This window comes from Eptatretus burgeri, chromosome 7 (assembly GCF_056783735.1).
Source record: "Eptatretus burgeri isolate ZD-2024b chromosome 7, Ebu_testis_v1, whole genome shotgun sequence".
In the NCBI taxonomy this organism is placed as follows: domain Eukaryota; kingdom Metazoa; phylum Chordata; class Myxini; order Myxiniformes; family Myxinidae; genus Eptatretus; species Eptatretus burgeri.
The window spans coordinates 65,494,385-65,512,518 of NC_140967.1; the positions used below are offsets into that span (position 1 = coordinate 65,494,385).

General features: G+C 44.6%; 1 protein-coding gene across 2 annotated transcripts; it reads left to right on the forward strand.

Annotated features, from left to right (window-relative positions):
• The first annotated feature begins 212 nt into the window (after window positions 1-212).
• Window positions 213-18,125, forward strand: DPY30 (dpy-30 histone methyltransferase complex regulatory subunit). Of its 2 annotated transcripts, none has more exons than XM_085888854.1 (5): window positions 213-306; window positions 3,917-3,966; window positions 4,174-4,221; window positions 4,513-4,652; window positions 16,664-18,125. In XM_085888854.1, the coding sequence occupies exons 1-5, from the start codon at window positions 228-230 to the stop codon at window positions 16,734-16,736; spliced, it is 390 nt and encodes a 129-aa protein (XP_085744980.1). In that variant the 5' UTR covers window positions 213-227; the 3' UTR covers window positions 16,737-18,125. The 2 variants fall into 2 exon arrangements, with proteins under 2 accessions (XP_085744980.1, XP_085744978.1); XM_085888852.1 differs by lacking the exon at window positions 213-306 and adding an exon at window positions 388-433.
• The last annotated feature ends 9 nt before the right edge of the window (window positions 18,126-18,134 follow it).

Genomic DNA, 18,134 nt, shown 5'->3' on the forward strand with positions numbered 1-18,134 from the left:
TCGACTACCCAACAGACGGGGAGACAGACAGACACACACCAATAACGATTATAGTGGTCACTTACTGACTCGTGAACCAATAATACTTCGCTGAAATCATTGCGAAGGATGAAGCCCCCAGACTCCATTGCCCAGTTCCTGTTTCATTCAAAACGTGGGAATCGAATCGACGTGAAGGTAAAATTAACGTATCAGCGGAGCAGAACTCGCGGTCAAGCTCTGCATTGATGACAGATCACGTGATGCTTACACGCACGCTCATTGGCCAGTGCCGGCGCGCTCAGACGTTGAAGACCATGGCTGAGGGTAATGGTGCATTGCTTCTTAAACGCAAGAGAAATTCTCGCTTCACGGCCTTGTTTGTTTGTTTGTGTTGAGGTAGGCTCGAAGAAAACTGTGCTAATGGCAAGAAAAGGCGGTATTGAGGAGTTGGGTGTGTGCACTTGGTTTTATTTGCGGCCCGACGCTGATTAGATGTGCAGAGTGAATGACGCCGGAGGATTGAGATCGCCGAGATGGTTTTGACAATCGAGACCCGATGATATGTTATAAAATGTGCAGTTTCTTGCAAACAAAGTGTTTAATTATCAAGGACCCTTGTATCTAATACACCAGAACATTCGGTTATTATTTGTTTTTATTTGCGATTAGCTGAACAAACTCTTCGGAGATAAATGGTGGGAGATACTGGGGAGATCGAAACGGTGAAGTTTACACTTTCACATCACCATACCCACTCTGTGCACGTGGTAGGGAGTGTACACCTGTGATGGGTTAAAAACCCGACCCCCCCCCCTTGTGGAGTGTCCTCCTCTGGAGCGTCTCCTCACCCAGAGCATCCCCTCACCCCCCCCCCATCCTCTGGAGTGTCTTCTCACCCCACTTCCTCTGGAGCATCTCCTCACCCCCCCCTCAACTCTCCTCTGGAGCGTCTCCTCACCCCCTCCACTCTCCTCTGGAGCGTCTCCTCACCCCCCTCCACTCTTCTCTGGAGCGTCTCCTCACCCCCCTCCACTCTCCTCTGGAGCGTCTCCTCACCCAGAGCATCCCCTCACCCCCTCCTCTGGAGTGTCTTCTCACCCCCCTCCTCTGGAGTGTCTTCTTACCCCCCTCCTCTGGAGCATCCCCTCACCCCCCCTCCTCTGGAGTGTCTCCTCACCCCACTTCCTCTGGAGCATCTCCTCACCCCCCCCCTCTCCACTTCCTCTGGAGTGTCTCCTCGACGGTTTCCTGAAGTGCACCTCAGCCAAGTTCCCTCGCAGAACTGGAGCTGCTGAGCCAGTCGATGCCAGCTCCAGCTCGGTTCGGTACAGGAAGGAAGGTCAACGGTGATGTCATTGACTGCAGGACGTCTCCTCGGGCCTGGCAGTGGGAGTGCAACATCTCTGGGGTTGTCGTCCAGAATGGCAGTCTTAACGCTCGTGCCAGCCCACTTGTGGAGCACCTCGAATGAAGAAGTTTTTGGCTGAGCCTTGAGTAACGGGCCTTTGAGTGTCCGATTGAAGATGAGGGGTAAAGGTTCAAGAGTTCTCCACTGATGGGTCTGAGGGCTTCCAAGGTGGGTGAACTCTTCGACGCTAACATGGTGATGCTCAACCCATGATCGATAGTAGTACCGGGGGTAACAAGCCTGAGGAGATGAAAGAAGAAGGAAATGATAGTACCAAGCAGATGTCACTGGATAAGTGCAAAGCCATGCAAGAATGCATGAGTTGGTATAAATAGTGTATTGGGTCTTGTATGATGTTGGTGGCAATAGGGGAGGGTCTTTCTTGTGGTACATGTTTAGAGGTGGCATGCTTGAGGGCTCGAGTGGATGAGTTGAGGAAAGGGACAAGATATTTGATGGATTTGTCACATGGGTTGAGTTGAGTTTGTGGGATGAGCCTATGATGGGAATCGGTGTTCGTTGGGGGTGTGAGTGATGGACTCTATGGGACTGGTGCAGACATCTGTCTTGGCGTGCTGGGTATCGGTCGAAATGTTGGTTACTGTGCGGATCGGTGGGATTGCAGCAAGTGCTGAGTGTGGTGGGTATGTTTCAAGTGAGGGTGACTGTGTTGGGGTTGCTGTGGGTGTGGGTGATGATCGGGGTGTGCACAGGGTTTGTGGTGGCCATTGGGTGGAGATGGGAGGGAATGATCCAAAGGGAGAGTTTTTGTTGGTGATGAAGATATTAGGTATTAGGATTCTCCATTTTATGGCAAGGATCAGGAAAATATAATTTTGTTGTTTCAGTTGGTGGGTCATGGTGGTTGTAGTGCACCTTGGTTGTAGTGCATGTAGGGTACAAATGATAAAGGGAAAGTTTATTCCAAGGATTGAAAGAAAAAAAAATCACTGCTCACCTCCACTCCTTTGTCCCTCCTTTTATATATTTTTTTCTTACCTGTGGAATTGACTTCCACATTCTCTTCAATCCCATTCTTCTCTCCAGGGTTTCAAGACAGCTGTTCACCACCATATCAGGTCATCCCCCAAACAAAACCATGATCTTTTCTACCCCTGTTAACCCCTTCTCAAGCCGACCTCTTCAAATTTTCAGTTTTTCCTTCCTGAGAGTTTGCTTGTGTATCCATCTTGTTCACCCTGTGTGTCCTCCCCTACCCCTTATTTATCCAAGCCTCCCTCTATTTTGTCCCCCTTCCCTGCTGTTGGTGCCCTCCCCCCCCCCATTCCTTGTACTGTTCCTTTTGTTCTGTTACGTCCTGATCCGTTCTCTGTTCTAGCTCCTCCACAAGCTTTGACTTTGTATTAAAAAACAACAACAACTGGGTGTCCTGTCTACTACCATTACCCCACATGCACATGAAGTGAAAAGCAGGGTTAAGAAATTTGTTCACTGTCTGCGTGTCCTCAGATGTCAGTCTATGATGAAGGTACTACTTGATTTCAATTGAATGTTATATTTTAAACTGTAGAACACAAATCAGAAAACGAACCTGCACTTTAGCAGGACTTTGGTTCTGAATTTGGCAAATTGTATGGGATCCTGTCCTGAGCGCACATGCCCAGAGGGGAATTAGGTAATTGTGTTCATCTGTCTGACGGTCAACCAAAGTTAAAAATCATTCCAAACAGGAAACTTGCATAAAGGACACAAACAACAGGCCAGAATAACTAATTTAATGTGTTAAATAAGATGGAATAAAAGACGTTGCATCAATGCATTAAGCTTTTGAAAAATGTATTTTTTTTTTCCTACAACCTTTTAAAATCTTTTTCTATTTAAATTTAATTATATACATGAACACGAGAACACAAATTGTCTTGTTTGCACTTCCAAAAACCTTCAGTTTAGCAGGACTTGGACAAAATATGAGGCCATCTCGACCAACCGAAGTTGATGCAGTGTTGGAGAATACCGAGATTCAGACAAAATTACAACTCGTAGGAAATAGAGATTGTTTTCGGAAACGCAAAGCAACGGTTTAAAAGACCCGACCCATGTCCTTTTTATCAAGACAGTGTGTGGGGTAATGTGTTCTGTGAACTCTCTAGTCTAGTTGGTGCATGTTAAAGATCCCATGGTGTCCTTCAAGAGTGGGTGAGTTTCCACCGGTACCCTGAACAAATTACAAATTCCCGTCACCTTCGGTCGAACGTCAGCCTGCCTGTCTGTCCAGCTGGTTCGTGAACATTTTGGGTCAGAACCATTCCCATCAATTGGGAATCATTGGGGCCGTTAAAATAGTCCTACATTCCAGAGCTTCGATCAAATGTGAACACTAAACAGGCTGACCCAACGTATGCCCGTTTGTTTACGTAGATGGTTGAATATAATTGAAATGATTCCAACCCTCCCCATTTAATACAAAAACATTTATATGAAAATTCCACTTGTTTTATATCCTTTTCATTAATTGTTAGAGTAATGACCTTTTGTATTCGCTTGTTGGTGTGTGCTGTGCTTCAGAGCGAGCTATTCTTGCTGCTGTGGACCAGGAGACAACACCTCAATCGCAGGCAAGTAACGTTTCTAAAGAATCAAATGTGCCATTTCCAATGCAGATGTGTGTACATGTTTGTATATTTTGTAATAAAGTGATCCAATGGAATGTAGCACTGTAGTCATAGCATATGTCGATGCATCACATTTTAAATGTATCTCTTCAATCCCATTCTGTTGCTGTGATGTTTTGTTTGTGTAATTGCTGTGATGTGTGTTTGCAGCCATCTGAAAATCCTCATGCAGAGTTTGGTCTCACAGAAAACATCCAGGTATCATTAGTTTTCAAAACGAAGAAAATTTCAAATTTGCATTTCCTTCGGGGTATGATGCATGGATTGGTTATGAATCTAAGGCTAAAGAAGCTTCTAGCTTTTGTGTAATGATTTAGTTACATCTCTGCTTTGCAAATTAAGGGTATGTATGCTCCGTGTTGCATCATCTTCTCCATAGATTTTTGGCCCTCGTCGCATCCAAACCAAATTATGCAGGTATTGGATCTAGTCTAAGCAATGTGCCTTTATCCCTCCACCTCCCATCCCACACATTACTTTTTCCGATAGAAAATAATGGAAGGTGAACGGACAGGTATGGACCGGCCCAAGCAGAAAGTGGATCTGCAGGCATTGCCCACCCGCGCCTATCTCGACCAAACGGTGGTGCCCATCTTGTTGCAAGGTCTCTCCGTGCTTGCCAAGGAAAGGTGTGCTCGATCAACAGAAAGCTGCAGAATGTCTCAAGCGTTGGCCTGTTTAACCTTCCCATCTGAGCGCATGGTTCTTCATACTGGGATTTCTCGGTTGAAAGCCTCCTTCGTTGATTTGTTCGTCTCCTAAATGTCCTTGTCCTTCGTATAATGCATGACTCGTTTAAGTTTGAACCTTTGCTACAATAGTCCAGGTAATCTAGCTCATTTTTTCACTTGATCGGGAACAAATTGCAACGAATTTTTTTTAGCGCAATGCATTTCTCTGAGGTCCCCAGAACACCATACTAAAAGTCCTAAGAAATCCCTGTTGCGGAAATACGTCTAATTTGCATAAATCCAATATGGCGGCCAATTATCAATATTGTGCCATATCTTTGCTCACAGATGACATATTTAGGTGATTTCAACTTCTAGAATGGGTATTTTGTATACAAGGATGCATTTAGAATACTTTTAAACTTCCCTGGAACAAAATCTCATTTGCATAAATCCAATATGGCCACCAAATATCAATATCTTGCCAAATCTTTGCTCTCAGATGATGTATTTTAGTGATTTAAACTTATATAATGAGATCTTTGGATCCAAGGGCATTTGTAATACTTAAAAATTTCATTGGATGCATCTTGGACACACGCTATATGCAAAGTCTGCATATGTATACCTGCAAATGATGCTTAATCTGCCAGAAAGTGATCCAGATGTCCATGAGCAATTTGAGAAAGGATACCATGTGGTGAGGCGCAGTGATAGGTACTGGGCAGGACTATCCACGGATCTCACAATTGCGCAAGTGCTGATGAGAAGTATAAAGACACATGGAGGCCTGACAAGAAGAAAAGGAATGACAGAAACTCAGCGTTTGGTGTGGGTCCTTTCCATAACAGCATGTGCAAATATCAACGAGGCCATGCAGAAGCTCAGTGGCATCTCATTTGAAACCAGTGACCAGCACAAGACCTGTCAAAAGCTAGACAAGCTAGAGATGTCAATGACACCCTTGATCTTATCAGCTATCTCAGGGAGAGAGATCCATTCGCACGGGATCCGTCCCTGTTTAACATTGCCAATGGCATGACAGCCCAGGAAGGAGTCAACGTTGAAAGATCAAGAACAGTTGGAGAAAAGATTCTAGCATCCATGGTTGGGAAATCTGTAGAAGAGTTCACCTTCTGGAAATGTGATCGAGCAGTGACACTTAATTCAAGATCAACTGTCAAGATCAAAGGAGAATCTGTGAAGGTAGATCCACAGTTGATCTTCCAGAGACTGGTAACCATTGGGGAGTGCTGTACAGTCACTCTTCAAATATGAACTGTGCAGTTACCCCCCAGCATTGTTTGAATATTCCTTCCTTCCGCTGCAGGCCAATAAGGCTGTCCTTGCTGATGTTCTCTGGAAGACCATGCAAGGGGAGCAACGAGAACCAATTGTAAATGTCCAGTATATTCTCGATGGTGGTGCGCTACTTCATCGTCTTCCATGGCCAAGAGGTTACACATATGAGAGTGTCAGTCAGCTTTATGTCACATATGTTACACATAAATATGGGACTGCTACCATTATCTTTGATGGATGCCAAGAGGGTCCAACAACAAAAGATGCCACGCACATGAGAAGGACAGGGGCTTGTTCAGGCATGACAGTAAACTTCACTGGTGGAATGGTTATACAGTCCAAGAAGGAGGAATTCTTGAAAAATGTGACAAACAAACAGCGATTTATTGTTTATCTTGGTGACAAACGAGAGCAGGCTGGGTGTAATATAGATCATGCAAAGCATGATGCTGATGTGCTCATTGTCCAAACAGCTGTTGCATCTGCTAAAATCAAAGACATTGTCCTGATAGGGGATGACACGGACTTGCTCATCCTTATACTGCATCATGCTGAACTGGATGCACATGACTTGTTCCTGGCACCAGAGCCCAGGCAATCAGCAAAAAAGACCAGGATATGGTGCATAAAGCAGTCTCAGGAATTTCTTGGTCCTGATGTTTGTGACCATGTGTTATTTATCCATGCAATCCTTGGCTGCGATACAACTTCTCGCCTGTTTGGATTGGGAAAGGGTTTAGCAGTAAGGAAGATAAAGAGTGTTGCCCTGTTCCATCAGCAAGCAACAACATAATGTTCCTGCAACATTATTGCAGCAGGAGAAAAAGCACTTGTGTCATTATATGGTGGTGCCAAAGAACAAGGACTGGACACTTTACGATACAGGCAATTTTGTGAGAAGGTTTCCAAGAGCACATCTCATGTAGAACCTCAAACTCTACCCCCAACCTCAGCAGCTGCAAAGTATCACAGCCTCCGTGTATATTATCAGATGATGGAGTGGAAAGGAAGAAGCATCAATATGAATCCGGAAGAGTGGGGATGGCACATTGTGGATGGACAATGTTTGCCAATACAAACTGACCAGCTTGCAGCCCCATCAAAACTACTGGATGTCATCTGCTGTAACTGTAAAACAGACTGTAATACAAAGAGGTGCACATGCAGAAAGTATAGTCTGCATTGCAGTGCTGTTTGTGGAGAATGCCGTGGGACAAGTTGTGCCAACTCACAGCTACCAGATTTCACTGATGACTATAATGATGACCTTTATGGGCATCTTCAGTGGGGTATCAATATGCCTGCAATGAAACACGAGCCAAAGAAGTGACTGTCATAAATTTGATCACAAAGTATCGATATTTGGTGGCCATATTGGATTTTATTAAATTCATCCATCATTTTATTTAAACCCATCCAATCAAAATATTAAACTATCCCAAATTTAGCCTTTGATCCCCTCAAATATTCTAGAAATATAAACCGCTCAAACCTGTTGTCTGAGAGTAAATATATGGTAAAATATTGATATTTTGCAGCCATATTGGATTTATGAAAATGAGATGTGTATCAAAATACATCCAAGAAAATTGTTAAATACTCTAAATGCATTCTTGTATGCAAAAGATATATACTAGAAGTTGAAATGGTTCAAATATATCATCCAAGAGCAAAGATGTGGCAAAATATTGATATTTGGTGGCCATATTGGATTTATGCAAATGAGATTTTGTTCCAGGGAAGTTTAAAAGTATTCTAAATGCATCCTTGTATACAAAATACCCATTCCAGAAGTTGAAATCACCTAAATATGTCATCTGTGAGCAAAGATATGGCACAATATTGATAATAATTATTGGCTCCCATATTGGATTTATGCAAATTAGACATATTTCCGCAACAGGGATTTCTTAGGACTTTTAGTATGGTGTTGTGGGGACCTCGTAGAAATGCATTGTGCTAAAAAATATTCTGTTGCAATTTGTTCCCGATCAAACCTTATTTTGCCTGGTAGCTATACTAGCTACTACTATGGTAGCTACTACAAGGTAGCTATATCATTGTGTAAGCTTATTTTCAAAACTACCAAATTATGCACTTTTAACGCTTTTGACTTAACAATACGAAGGTCAGAAATCTTTCCTACCTGAATTAAAAAAAAAAATGACAGTCAAAATGACTGTCTGGGCTTTCATCGTGTTAAGCCAGCCTCCTCATTTTCCTCTGAAGAAAAAAAAATACACTCCTTGTCCACTTACCTCGTATTTTATTTGTCAGGTTGGAAGAATATCTCTCTCCCTGGTCGAGTATGCTGTACCAGTAGTACAAATTAGAATAATTTTTTTGTTGTTTATATATTTGTTTTTTTGGTGTTTTTTTTTTTTTTCTTCAATGAAGTATATACAGAGATGATAATTGCAGTGGGAGAAGTTAGTCAGTTGGACAAAGAGGCTGTTAAATGTATGTATGATAGAGGGTTCAGTTTCTGAGGGGTGGAGGATGGTTAATTGTGCCAATATGGAAGGAGAATGGTGATGTTCAAGATCTGGAGAAGTACAGGGGGATTACGCTCTTAAGTCATGTCGTGAAGTTGCTGGAGAGGATACTGGATGGGAGGATAAGGAAGAGTGTGGAGATTGAGATCGGTAAAGAACAGCAAGGGTTTAGAAAGGGTAGGGGGGATGACGGATGGGATGTTCATGTTGAGACAGTTGGTGGAGAAGAGGTTGGAGGTGGAAGGTGAAAGGGCATTGGGATTTGTGGACCTGGAGAAGGCCTGTGACACTGTCCTGAGAGATATGGTTATGGCGACACTGAGATGGATGGGAGTGCCGGAAGCAGAAGTCAGGTTGGTGGAAAGGATGTACAAGGGAATGACGGGAATAGTTTTCGTTGGTCCTGGGATGTCTTGAGTTCAGCGTGATCATCGGTTTGAGGCAGGGAAGTGCTTTCAGCTCACTAATGTTTATCATGGTGATGGAGCTGGAAATCAGGAAGGTAAATGTGAGGGGTATTCTAGGGAGGATGTTGTATGTGTGATCTAGAAAAGAGGTGTTGTATGTGGACATTCTAACCGTTATGGTGGAGAGTAGGCGAGAGATGCAGGAAGTACTGGGGGAGTGGAAGGAGGCATTTGGAAATCATGGGCTGAAGATTAGTATGGAGAAGACTGGGGTTATGTGGGTTGGGCAGCAGAGAAAATGAATGAATATCAGGTTGGAGGGGAAGGAGATCAGACGGGGAAATAGGTTTGAGTATCTGGGGGAAACGGTGACTGGGGCTAAGATTCAGGTGGGTGTAAATGTGTGGAGGGATTAATGGCAGACAAAGACATCCATCCATCCATTGGGACCATACTGTGCAGATCGTTTTTGCTACCTAAGCAGTCTCCTTGGCTATTGGGCACAATCCTGGATGGGTCACTACTCCGACAGTATACCAGCATGCTGGCACTCATTTTGCCGACCTCGGAAGGATGACAGGCCGAGTTAACCCCACATGGTATTAATTCAACAGGTGAGCAGGATTTGAACTCAGGACCCTCGGATCCCAAGCCCACCACTCTAATCATTAAGCCAACACCAGGCAGACAAAGATAGAGGAAATTGAAAGGGAAGGTTCTGATGTGTGCAACGCCAGCTTACCTTTATGGTCTGGAAACGGTGGCACTGACAGACAGAGACAACAAAAACAAAGGGTGCAGTTTGATAAAACAACTGGGTCAGGAGGATTGTGGAGTGAAGAGGGTGGCTATAAGGATGGTGAACTGATGGAGAAGATTGGTGTGCAGATGAGCTTGTTGGGGAGATTGGTGCGGATGGGGGAAGAGAGAATGGCCAAGAGAACAGATAGGTTGAGGGAGCAAGGAAGGAGGAAAAGAGGTGGACCATGGTTGAGATGGGAGGATTGTGTGAGTCGGGATATCAGTGAGGTAGGGGTGGTTGGAGAGTGGAGAGAGTTGGCTGAGGACAGAGGGAAGTGAAGGAGTATTGTGGTGAAGGCAAGGCAGAAGCTTGGTGCCATTGGACCTCACCTCTTATAAAGGGAAGAGAAGGAGAACAAAAAAGAATGAGTCACCCCTCCCCCATGGCAATTTAAGGGGATTCTCATATAAATGGTAGATTTTAAAACCTTTGAAAAAATCTCTCTTCCATTAAGTATTTTTATGCCTCTGCTGACGGTCGCCGTAGGCATTGTTTTCGGGTTGTCCGTACATCCGGCCATGCTATTTTTTTCTGTTTTCTCTGCAACCGCTTATCCGATTGACAAAATTTTCACCAGTGGTGCGACAACTCATGTGGAATGTTTTAATAATAATTATGTCATAGGTCACAAGGTGTTGCAGCCATATTGAAAAAAAGGAAAACTTTGGACCTCTATCTCCAAAACCGCTCCATGGAAAAAAATTGAAACTTGGCACGTGTCAAGTACTCTCCATGGGGAACAAGATAAAAATATCTTTTTTTTAATGTCGAAGGTGGCTTCGTTACGACATAATTGTATTACTTTGCGACATATGTCGACATATGTCGTAACGACATATGTCGAACACTTAATCCGATCGGTATGAAAATTTCTGAGGGCCATCTCGGGCTAAATTTTTGGGGGAAAAATTGATGTCCCTGGACACGTGGCTGGGCAGCCACGTATTTTTTTTTAGCATGATGAGCTTTAACAATCATCTCAACTGGCTGAACAGATCAGGGCAAAACTTTACAGGTATGATTGCTTGTTCATGAGGAACAAAAAGTTCTCCACCTATGACATCTTAAGTCATATGGTTTGGCAGTTGTGATTTTCTGAAGCATGAACCTTTAAAAATCTTCAGAACGGCTTGGATAATTCAAGAGGAAACTTCGCCCACATGTTCCCAAAAACCTTGGGGATGCCGGGGTGTTCACGAATAATTAATAGGTCACATGGTCTGACAGCCATATTTGATTAAACAAAAAAAATTCTCTTGAACTGTTTCATCAATCGACCTGAAACGTCACAGCTTTGATCGAGTAATCATGGGGAATATATTGTTACGAATTCTGCTGCCCGCCCAGCGTGCGAACAACCGCGTCTAACCAATAGCAGCCGCACGCCCACCGGACGAGCAATTCAGTCGCGACTTCCTGGAACAATGCCAGAAACCAGTCATGGGTGGGTTCTTAACCCCACCACGGCCTCGTCCGTATTCTACCCGCGCGTGACAGGGTCAATCGCCGAATATCGATATACCTATGTATTCGCATGGGTAACCTACCGAGGGACCGTACCTCGGCGAAGGCCTGCTTGGACACGAACCGCTTAAGCGGTTGGTTCCGTTCTGGGATAACCGAGCAGGGTATTATCGCCAGACCTCGCCGGACCCGATTCTTTTATCGGCTATTAAAAAGCCCACTATTATTCCGAGAGCAAGATAGCAGTTCAATTTGGGGGAAAAGGACACGACGAACGGGTTAACATTCACACAAGGACATTTATTATTTACAAACGTACACACTAATGCAATTGATGGGGAGGAGGGGGGAAGGAAGAAAAGGGAGAAGACACGAGCAAGGTGAAAACACTACAACCATCTATGGTTATTATTTACAATCACTTAAGCAGGTTTTACTTACGGGACTCTGCGCCACAACATTCACTCAAAAGAAAAGCAAGAAAGACCCCCTCATAGACAAGGGAGTCAGACTGGGCCCGTGGGCCTTTACAACGTGGGGCTTTGGTGACCGAAAGGGCCCCACGAGACCGTTGCAGGTTACCTGCACCCTCGTGGTGCCTTGATGGGGCGAGTCGCGACGTGCCGTCCCCACGGCAGCTAGCGTAGCCGCGGTTGAGCTCAGGCCTTCCGCGTGGGAGGCGAGCTCTCTCTGGCTCTCCCCACATGAACACGCAGGTTCGCGCGACACAGCAGGGCTGCACCTCCAGCCCACGTCTCCTTCGTGATGCCCGGACCTCCACCGACTGACTGGTCCAAGCTCCTGACTCTGACACGAGCCCAGACCTCCACACAGCTCCAGCAGCAGCAGCTCCAGCAACTGCAACAACAATAGCAACTCTCTACGCTGCGTCCCCCGTGCCTTTTTATTCCCCACGCTCCGCCCCTCCCCTCTCGCCCCGCCCTCCTTCCAGCTCCTGCGGGAAACTTCCAGAAGGGGGCATTTCCCTCGTGGGTCGGGGTTTTTCGAAGCAATCATCCTCACGCTTCTCTCTTCTCACTCCACTCACCTCTCCCCCGTCCCAAAGCGTGGGAAAGCAAGAGGAAAAATCCGTGCGTTATCAGAACGCCTTCTTTCTCCATGGCAGAGACGGTTTTTGATGCGGAGAGGGTTGTGGCATGGGTGTGGAGAAGGTGATTGGTGGTGTGGTTGGCGTTGGGTGGTGGTCGTGAGGATGGTGTGGTTGGGTGTTTGTAAAAAAAAAAAAAAAAGGTGGTTGGTGGTTTGGTTGGTCCAAAGTAATGATAGCAAAGAATAACGACCAACTCAAAGATCACAGCCCTGTCGACACGAATATATCCCATTAAACAATGGTGCGGAAATCTAACTGAACACGGACTTATCGGCATAACTGAACTAAGGACCTTTATGGTGTTCTGCGAATTTCCATGGCCGTAACAATATGTTTGAAACTTCAACCTGAGCGGATGTATGGTCTGGTGGCCAAAATTATTGAAAATTTTGAATCTGGGTTCCGGGATTTAAATCAAACTTGGTACAAATATATAATAATGTGGATGGAGGCATATCTGATGACGTCGAAGAATGCCCTTCTAGTTGTTTTTTCTTTTCGTATTCAACGTGCTTGGTTTAAGAGCAGAGACGAGCTGGCTTGTTACTGGCTCACATCTGTAAAGACCTTTTGCATTACTTGGCATTACAAAAATGAGATAACAAAAAAGAAAAATTAACTGCATACTGTGGAATACCACTATCATGTGGTTAAGCATCACCAGACTGAGCGGCCAAAACATGATTGATGTAATACTGTTGTGGGCCGGGGTTCGGCGGTGATAAACGACCATCAGGGGGAGCAGTAGAGCCATCTCCCACCGAACACCCGGAATTTAGGTCGTGACTCCCGGACAACTCCAAAAGGTCACGGGTCACTTAAAGGACCGTGGTCGCCAATATTTTTGACGGCGTAAGGTAGGGTCCACTTGTCTAATTCCAATTTACCTAAGTACTCACGCCGTCTAGCTTCCGGGGAAATCACACCCTCTGCCGACTCTGTCCGAACCGAGTCGCATGTACCGACTCGGGTCCAGCGTACCGAGTGTGAGTTACCAGAGCCGCACCACACCAAATTAACAATTTACGGCACAAACGGCCTCACTAATTCTCAAGCCTGAACCATGCTAGGCCAATGATAGAAACGACAGGCAACGAGCTGGTACATTTAACAGGGAATTTATTTATATAATTTATACAATAATCGGGAAGGGAGACACAGAGCAGAGTTATCACGAATATGCAGGCAATTTACAATGCACAAGGCACTTAAACAGTTTCTACTTACAGGATGGCGCCACACACACACTGGACCCCATGGGGTCTTTATTCGGTCCCTCAGCCCAGGAGTAAGGCGAGCTGGGGTCCAGGGCCTTGTAGGGTACCTCTCCGCCTCGTGCGGTCACGCCGGACTTCAACCACCACGGTGGGACACGAACCCACGTTCCGAAATCCACGGGCCTACGACCCTGGCTGCTCGGCCTCCACCATCACGATGAGCCACTGCGAAGGACCGCAGATGAAAAGCCACCACGACCACAGATGAAAAGCCAAGACCAAGCCAATCGCCATGAAGACTGCAGAACATTGGTCCTGACATCCACTCTACTCTTGTCAGGTCCAAGGGATTTCTTCCCCTCCCACTCGCCTCCTGATTGGACGAGGGGAACCCCCTCCTTTCCTGGGCGGAGTTGGAGCTCTGAGGTGACGAGCCTCATTGGATGGGGGGTGTCAGGGCGTCTCGGAGGCCCGCCCCCCGAAGAGGCTCCGTAGTAGCTTTCTGCACTCTGGCCTCCCATTGCCCGGAGTGCCTCGGCCCTGCTCGCCCTTTGGCTGGAGGAAACGTTCCATGCCCTTCCTCGGAGCGAAGCCTCGATCTGAAGCGATGGAGGCTCTGCCCACGCCTTCAGCCAAAAACACGTGGGCAATGGAGTCGGTGGTTGGAAGAAGTGAAGGAGATTTGTTGTAAAAAAAAACTAACTATAAAGGAACTTCGCAGTGCACACATGTAATTCCCGTTAGACATGGGGGATGGGACCCTAACTATAACACATACTTATCGACATAACTGAACTGCGGGTACTGCTGTCTGTCTGTGTGCAAATGGCTGCCAGATTGGTAACAATACAAACTAATGGGAATAACAGAGATTGGTTCCACAATAACACTAATTAGTCCTTTCATACCATAATACATACAATGTAATATAAATAAGCAATAATGTTATGCTCGAAGCAAAGCAAGAAAATCAGTAAATCATGATACAAATATCTGATTAAACATTAACCAAAAGGTTCATTTTTGATGCAGGTTTAGAAGAAGAATAAGAAGCTAATGGTCAAGGTACATGGAATCAAATAGCATAAAACAGAAGTGGGGGGGTGGAGAGGGACACCAACAGGAGAGCAGAAGTGGGAAGGAGGATGATACATGGGGGTGAACAAGCTGAATGAAACAGAGCAAGAAGAGGAAGGAGAAAGTGGGGATGAAACAGCAAAGGAACAAACCAACTGACAACTAACAAATTAAAGGTGTGGGATAGGGAGAAATCACAATATCTTGGGAATGGAGTCATTTGGGGTAGAAGAGCTTGTGGGTATGGATTGGGGAGGGTGTGGGGGTAGTGGTGAACAGCTGTCTTGAAGCCCTGGAGGAAAGAATGTAACTGAAGACAGGAAGTTGGTTCCACAGGTGAAGGGGGGAGGGGGGAAAGGAACAAATGAGTGCAGGTGAGCAGTGAGCCTGGATTTTGGGAGTTTAACAAGAACAGGGTCAATGGTAGTGCACCATGCAGAAACTTGGGAGGGACAGAGCCAAGAGAGCAGAGGGTGCAAGACCAAAAATCGGGTGGTAGAATACAGAGAACACCAACCTGTCTGCGATGTGAATGTAACGGGCCGAGACACTCAGCTTCGTCGTGGTGATTTTGATGGCCTTGCTTTCCATGACATCAAGAAGGGCAAGGTGTGAGGCAGAGGTGTCATCCCAAAGGAGAGAGCAGTACTCCATCAAGTTGCGAATGAAGACCTTGTAGGTTGACAAAAGTTCAGAGTGGCCAAGGAAAGACCTTGCTCGATGGAGGATGCCCAGTCGGTGGCGTTCTTTAGAGGTCATCTTGGAAATGTGGTCTACCTGAGAGATCATGGCTGATGGTTCGTCTGAAAGGTTTGAGTGATTTAAGCTTAAGTGGTTTGTTTAGGAAGCATATGAGAGGGTTTAGGTTTCAGAAGCATCCTTTTGGAGAGACAGGGTGAGTGTGTGGGATTTGTCTGGGTGAAAGACAAATTCCATGTGTTGGAATTTTTATTTAATTCTCTTGGTGATTTAACATTTAAAATTAGGAGATGATGCCAACACCCAAGCTGTTATGAGGCAGAGGTGCCAGCAGAGAATCAGTGCCACTGAAGCAACTTCTGACAGCAAGGGTTATACTGGATGGTTTGTCATGCTTCACTTGCTTCACGAAGGATACCGTGGGATCTTTAACATCCACCAACTAATGCCGGTAGATGGGATGCCCAGTTTAACGTCCATCCGAGGGACAGCACACACATTGAAGAATCACCCTGCCTGTAACACACCCGGATGATAGTTTATAGCTGGGTCAGGATTCAAACTCAGGCTGGACAGCTTGGAGGCAAGTGTGCATACATTTAGGCCATCCTGCCAGCCCGTTTCAAAGTTAATGTAGTGATTGAAAATGAACATTAAACTCTGCACTTTAAATCATATGATTGAAATGATTTGTTAAAAAAAAAATGAAATAAATTCAGCACAGATTCAAGAGGTAGGTTGGGTTTGGGGGAAGAGGATGCAAATGTACAGGTGAAATGGAAGTTTGCACACACTTTTTTTTTTGCAACTTCCATTGAAATGTGATTGAGTGGTTTTCAAGTATAATCTGGTTTATGACAAAATGTCTCTTCGACAACAAATGGAACAACAGATGAACACAACTCCTGTATAAATGTCTATCGTGCAATTCAAATCAGATTTATCTTGGAGCCTTAATCTTTACCGAAATAAAACAGTTATATGTTACTATTTTCAATGCAGGTGGCTTAAAGTATACTTGCTCCCCTTTAAACCCCTCTCCCTTACCCCCCAAAAAGGAATTACTTGAGCAGTATTGCAGAAACAATGGAATACTAGTCTTTGTGAAGGTTATTATCAATTTTCATAGGTGGACAACTATTTAAACTGAGTTTATCATCCAAAAGCCGATAAGAGCATGTTGAGCACTGTGGGAAATGAAGCAGCCAACGCTTCAAGCAAGTAAGGATAGTGTAACTGAGGGCCGACACTCAGTCAGCCGCCACGGTGATTCAACATGCTCTTATTGGCTTTAAGCCGTTGTTTGGCATTTTCAAAAGGCCGAATGTTTTATTTATTTATTTATTCTTTAGTACGTACATTGCTGTTCTAACAATATTTTGTCTCTTTATACAGGCCTCCAAACCCCATTGAATACCTTGCTGCATATTTATTGAAGAATAAATCACAGTATGAAGAGAAAAGTTAGCCTGCTTTTATCTGAGAAACACTTTGCCATCTGTGTAACTATACTTTCCTAGGTTTGCTGTAAAACTGTATAAAAATGTATTATTGCCATGTCAAAATGTGTTTCAGGAAAGCGAATGATGTGCTTGTTGTGAAATGTTCTTGCAAACTCAATTTTTGTCTGCTGCCAATCAGGCATGTTTGACTATTCAATGCCATTCTCAGTATCAACATTTAGCAGCTGGAAATGCAACAACTGTTTGAGGAAATCTCAGGTTCAATTCCACCTTCCCTTCCCATGTCTGCGAGGAAGCTGAAGAAGCCACAGTTTTGCCATATCTTAGAGTGCAATGCAGCATCAAACTGCACCATTTTATGCTCGTATTTGCGATCACTCTTTAGTCTGCCATTTAGTGAGGAGATTTGTCCGTGCGAATCCCAGGCAATTGATCCATTTGCATGATGTTTCCTCGCAACAAAAACTTGCAGTAATTTCCAATGTATTGATATTCTTGCATTTACATTTGGGTGTTGACCAGATTTAATAAAAGTGGCTTTCATGAAGGTTAATAGGTGGATACCTCTGCTGAACTTGCAGACGCAAGTATTCAGATATGTCATGCGCATAAATCACATGTGAAAATCCGACATCAGTTGCTTGTGAGTCACCCAGTGAATTCCCAAATTGTTGTGCTGCGTTTACACACTTTCTCCATTCAACTGATCGATGGTCCCAGGTGCACAACTCCTCAAATTTAGGCCTACGAACTTAACATTTATATCGAGCTTTTTGTTTTTTCCCATTTATCAATTTTCCAAACTTGAGATTTACAATTTACCCCTGTGTGAATATACTTTTACTCGGTGTAGAATGATGGTTGTTCTTCAGCCTATTGAAATTATTTATAGGAAGATGTAGATGAATGCAAGTCCAAGATTTCTTGGACGAAATCCCAGCAACCGAGGCAAATCCCCCAGGATTTGCACGGAAGAATTACCTCAGTACTGTATGTGGCCGGCTTTAAATGGTGAGCATGTGGCTGTGGCTAAACCGGAAATGCATCCCACAATCCATTCTAAGATATAACAAAATTGGCTTTGAGTTTGCTTGGTCTACCTTTGGGTTTGCAAAGTGTGACAAAAAAAAATTCCACCCATTCATGGCAAGTTCAAGATTTGAATTGGTAAGTTGAAATGCAGCGGTGCGACTACAGCTTCGTATCAACCCATTTTATGTCCAAGGTGTTTTGAATTTATTGTTAAATCAGGTTGGTGCTCATTGAAGCAGGAAAAGCACTGGATTGTCCTTATAACTGTGCCATTGCAGAATGTTAGACAAAAGGGGCTCAAGCAGAACCTGTACATATGTGCTATGTTTGTCATTAAAAGTTTGATTTCATCAACTGTACAAGTTGTACAA

Excerpts from the sequence above, each read along its gene's own strand:
- DPY30 (XM_085888854.1), top strand. The coding sequence starts at position 228 with ATGACAGATCACGTGATGCTTACACGCACGCTCATTGGCCAGTGCCGG. Across the intron at positions 4,222-4,512 it reads GTCTCACAGAAAACATCCAG|AAAATAATGGAAGGTGAACG; the intron begins GTATCATTAGTT and ends TTTTTCCGATAG. Across the intron at positions 4,653-16,663 it reads TCCGTGCTTGCCAAGGAAAG|GCCTCCAAACCCCATTGAAT; the intron begins GTGTGCTCGATC and ends CTCTTTATACAG.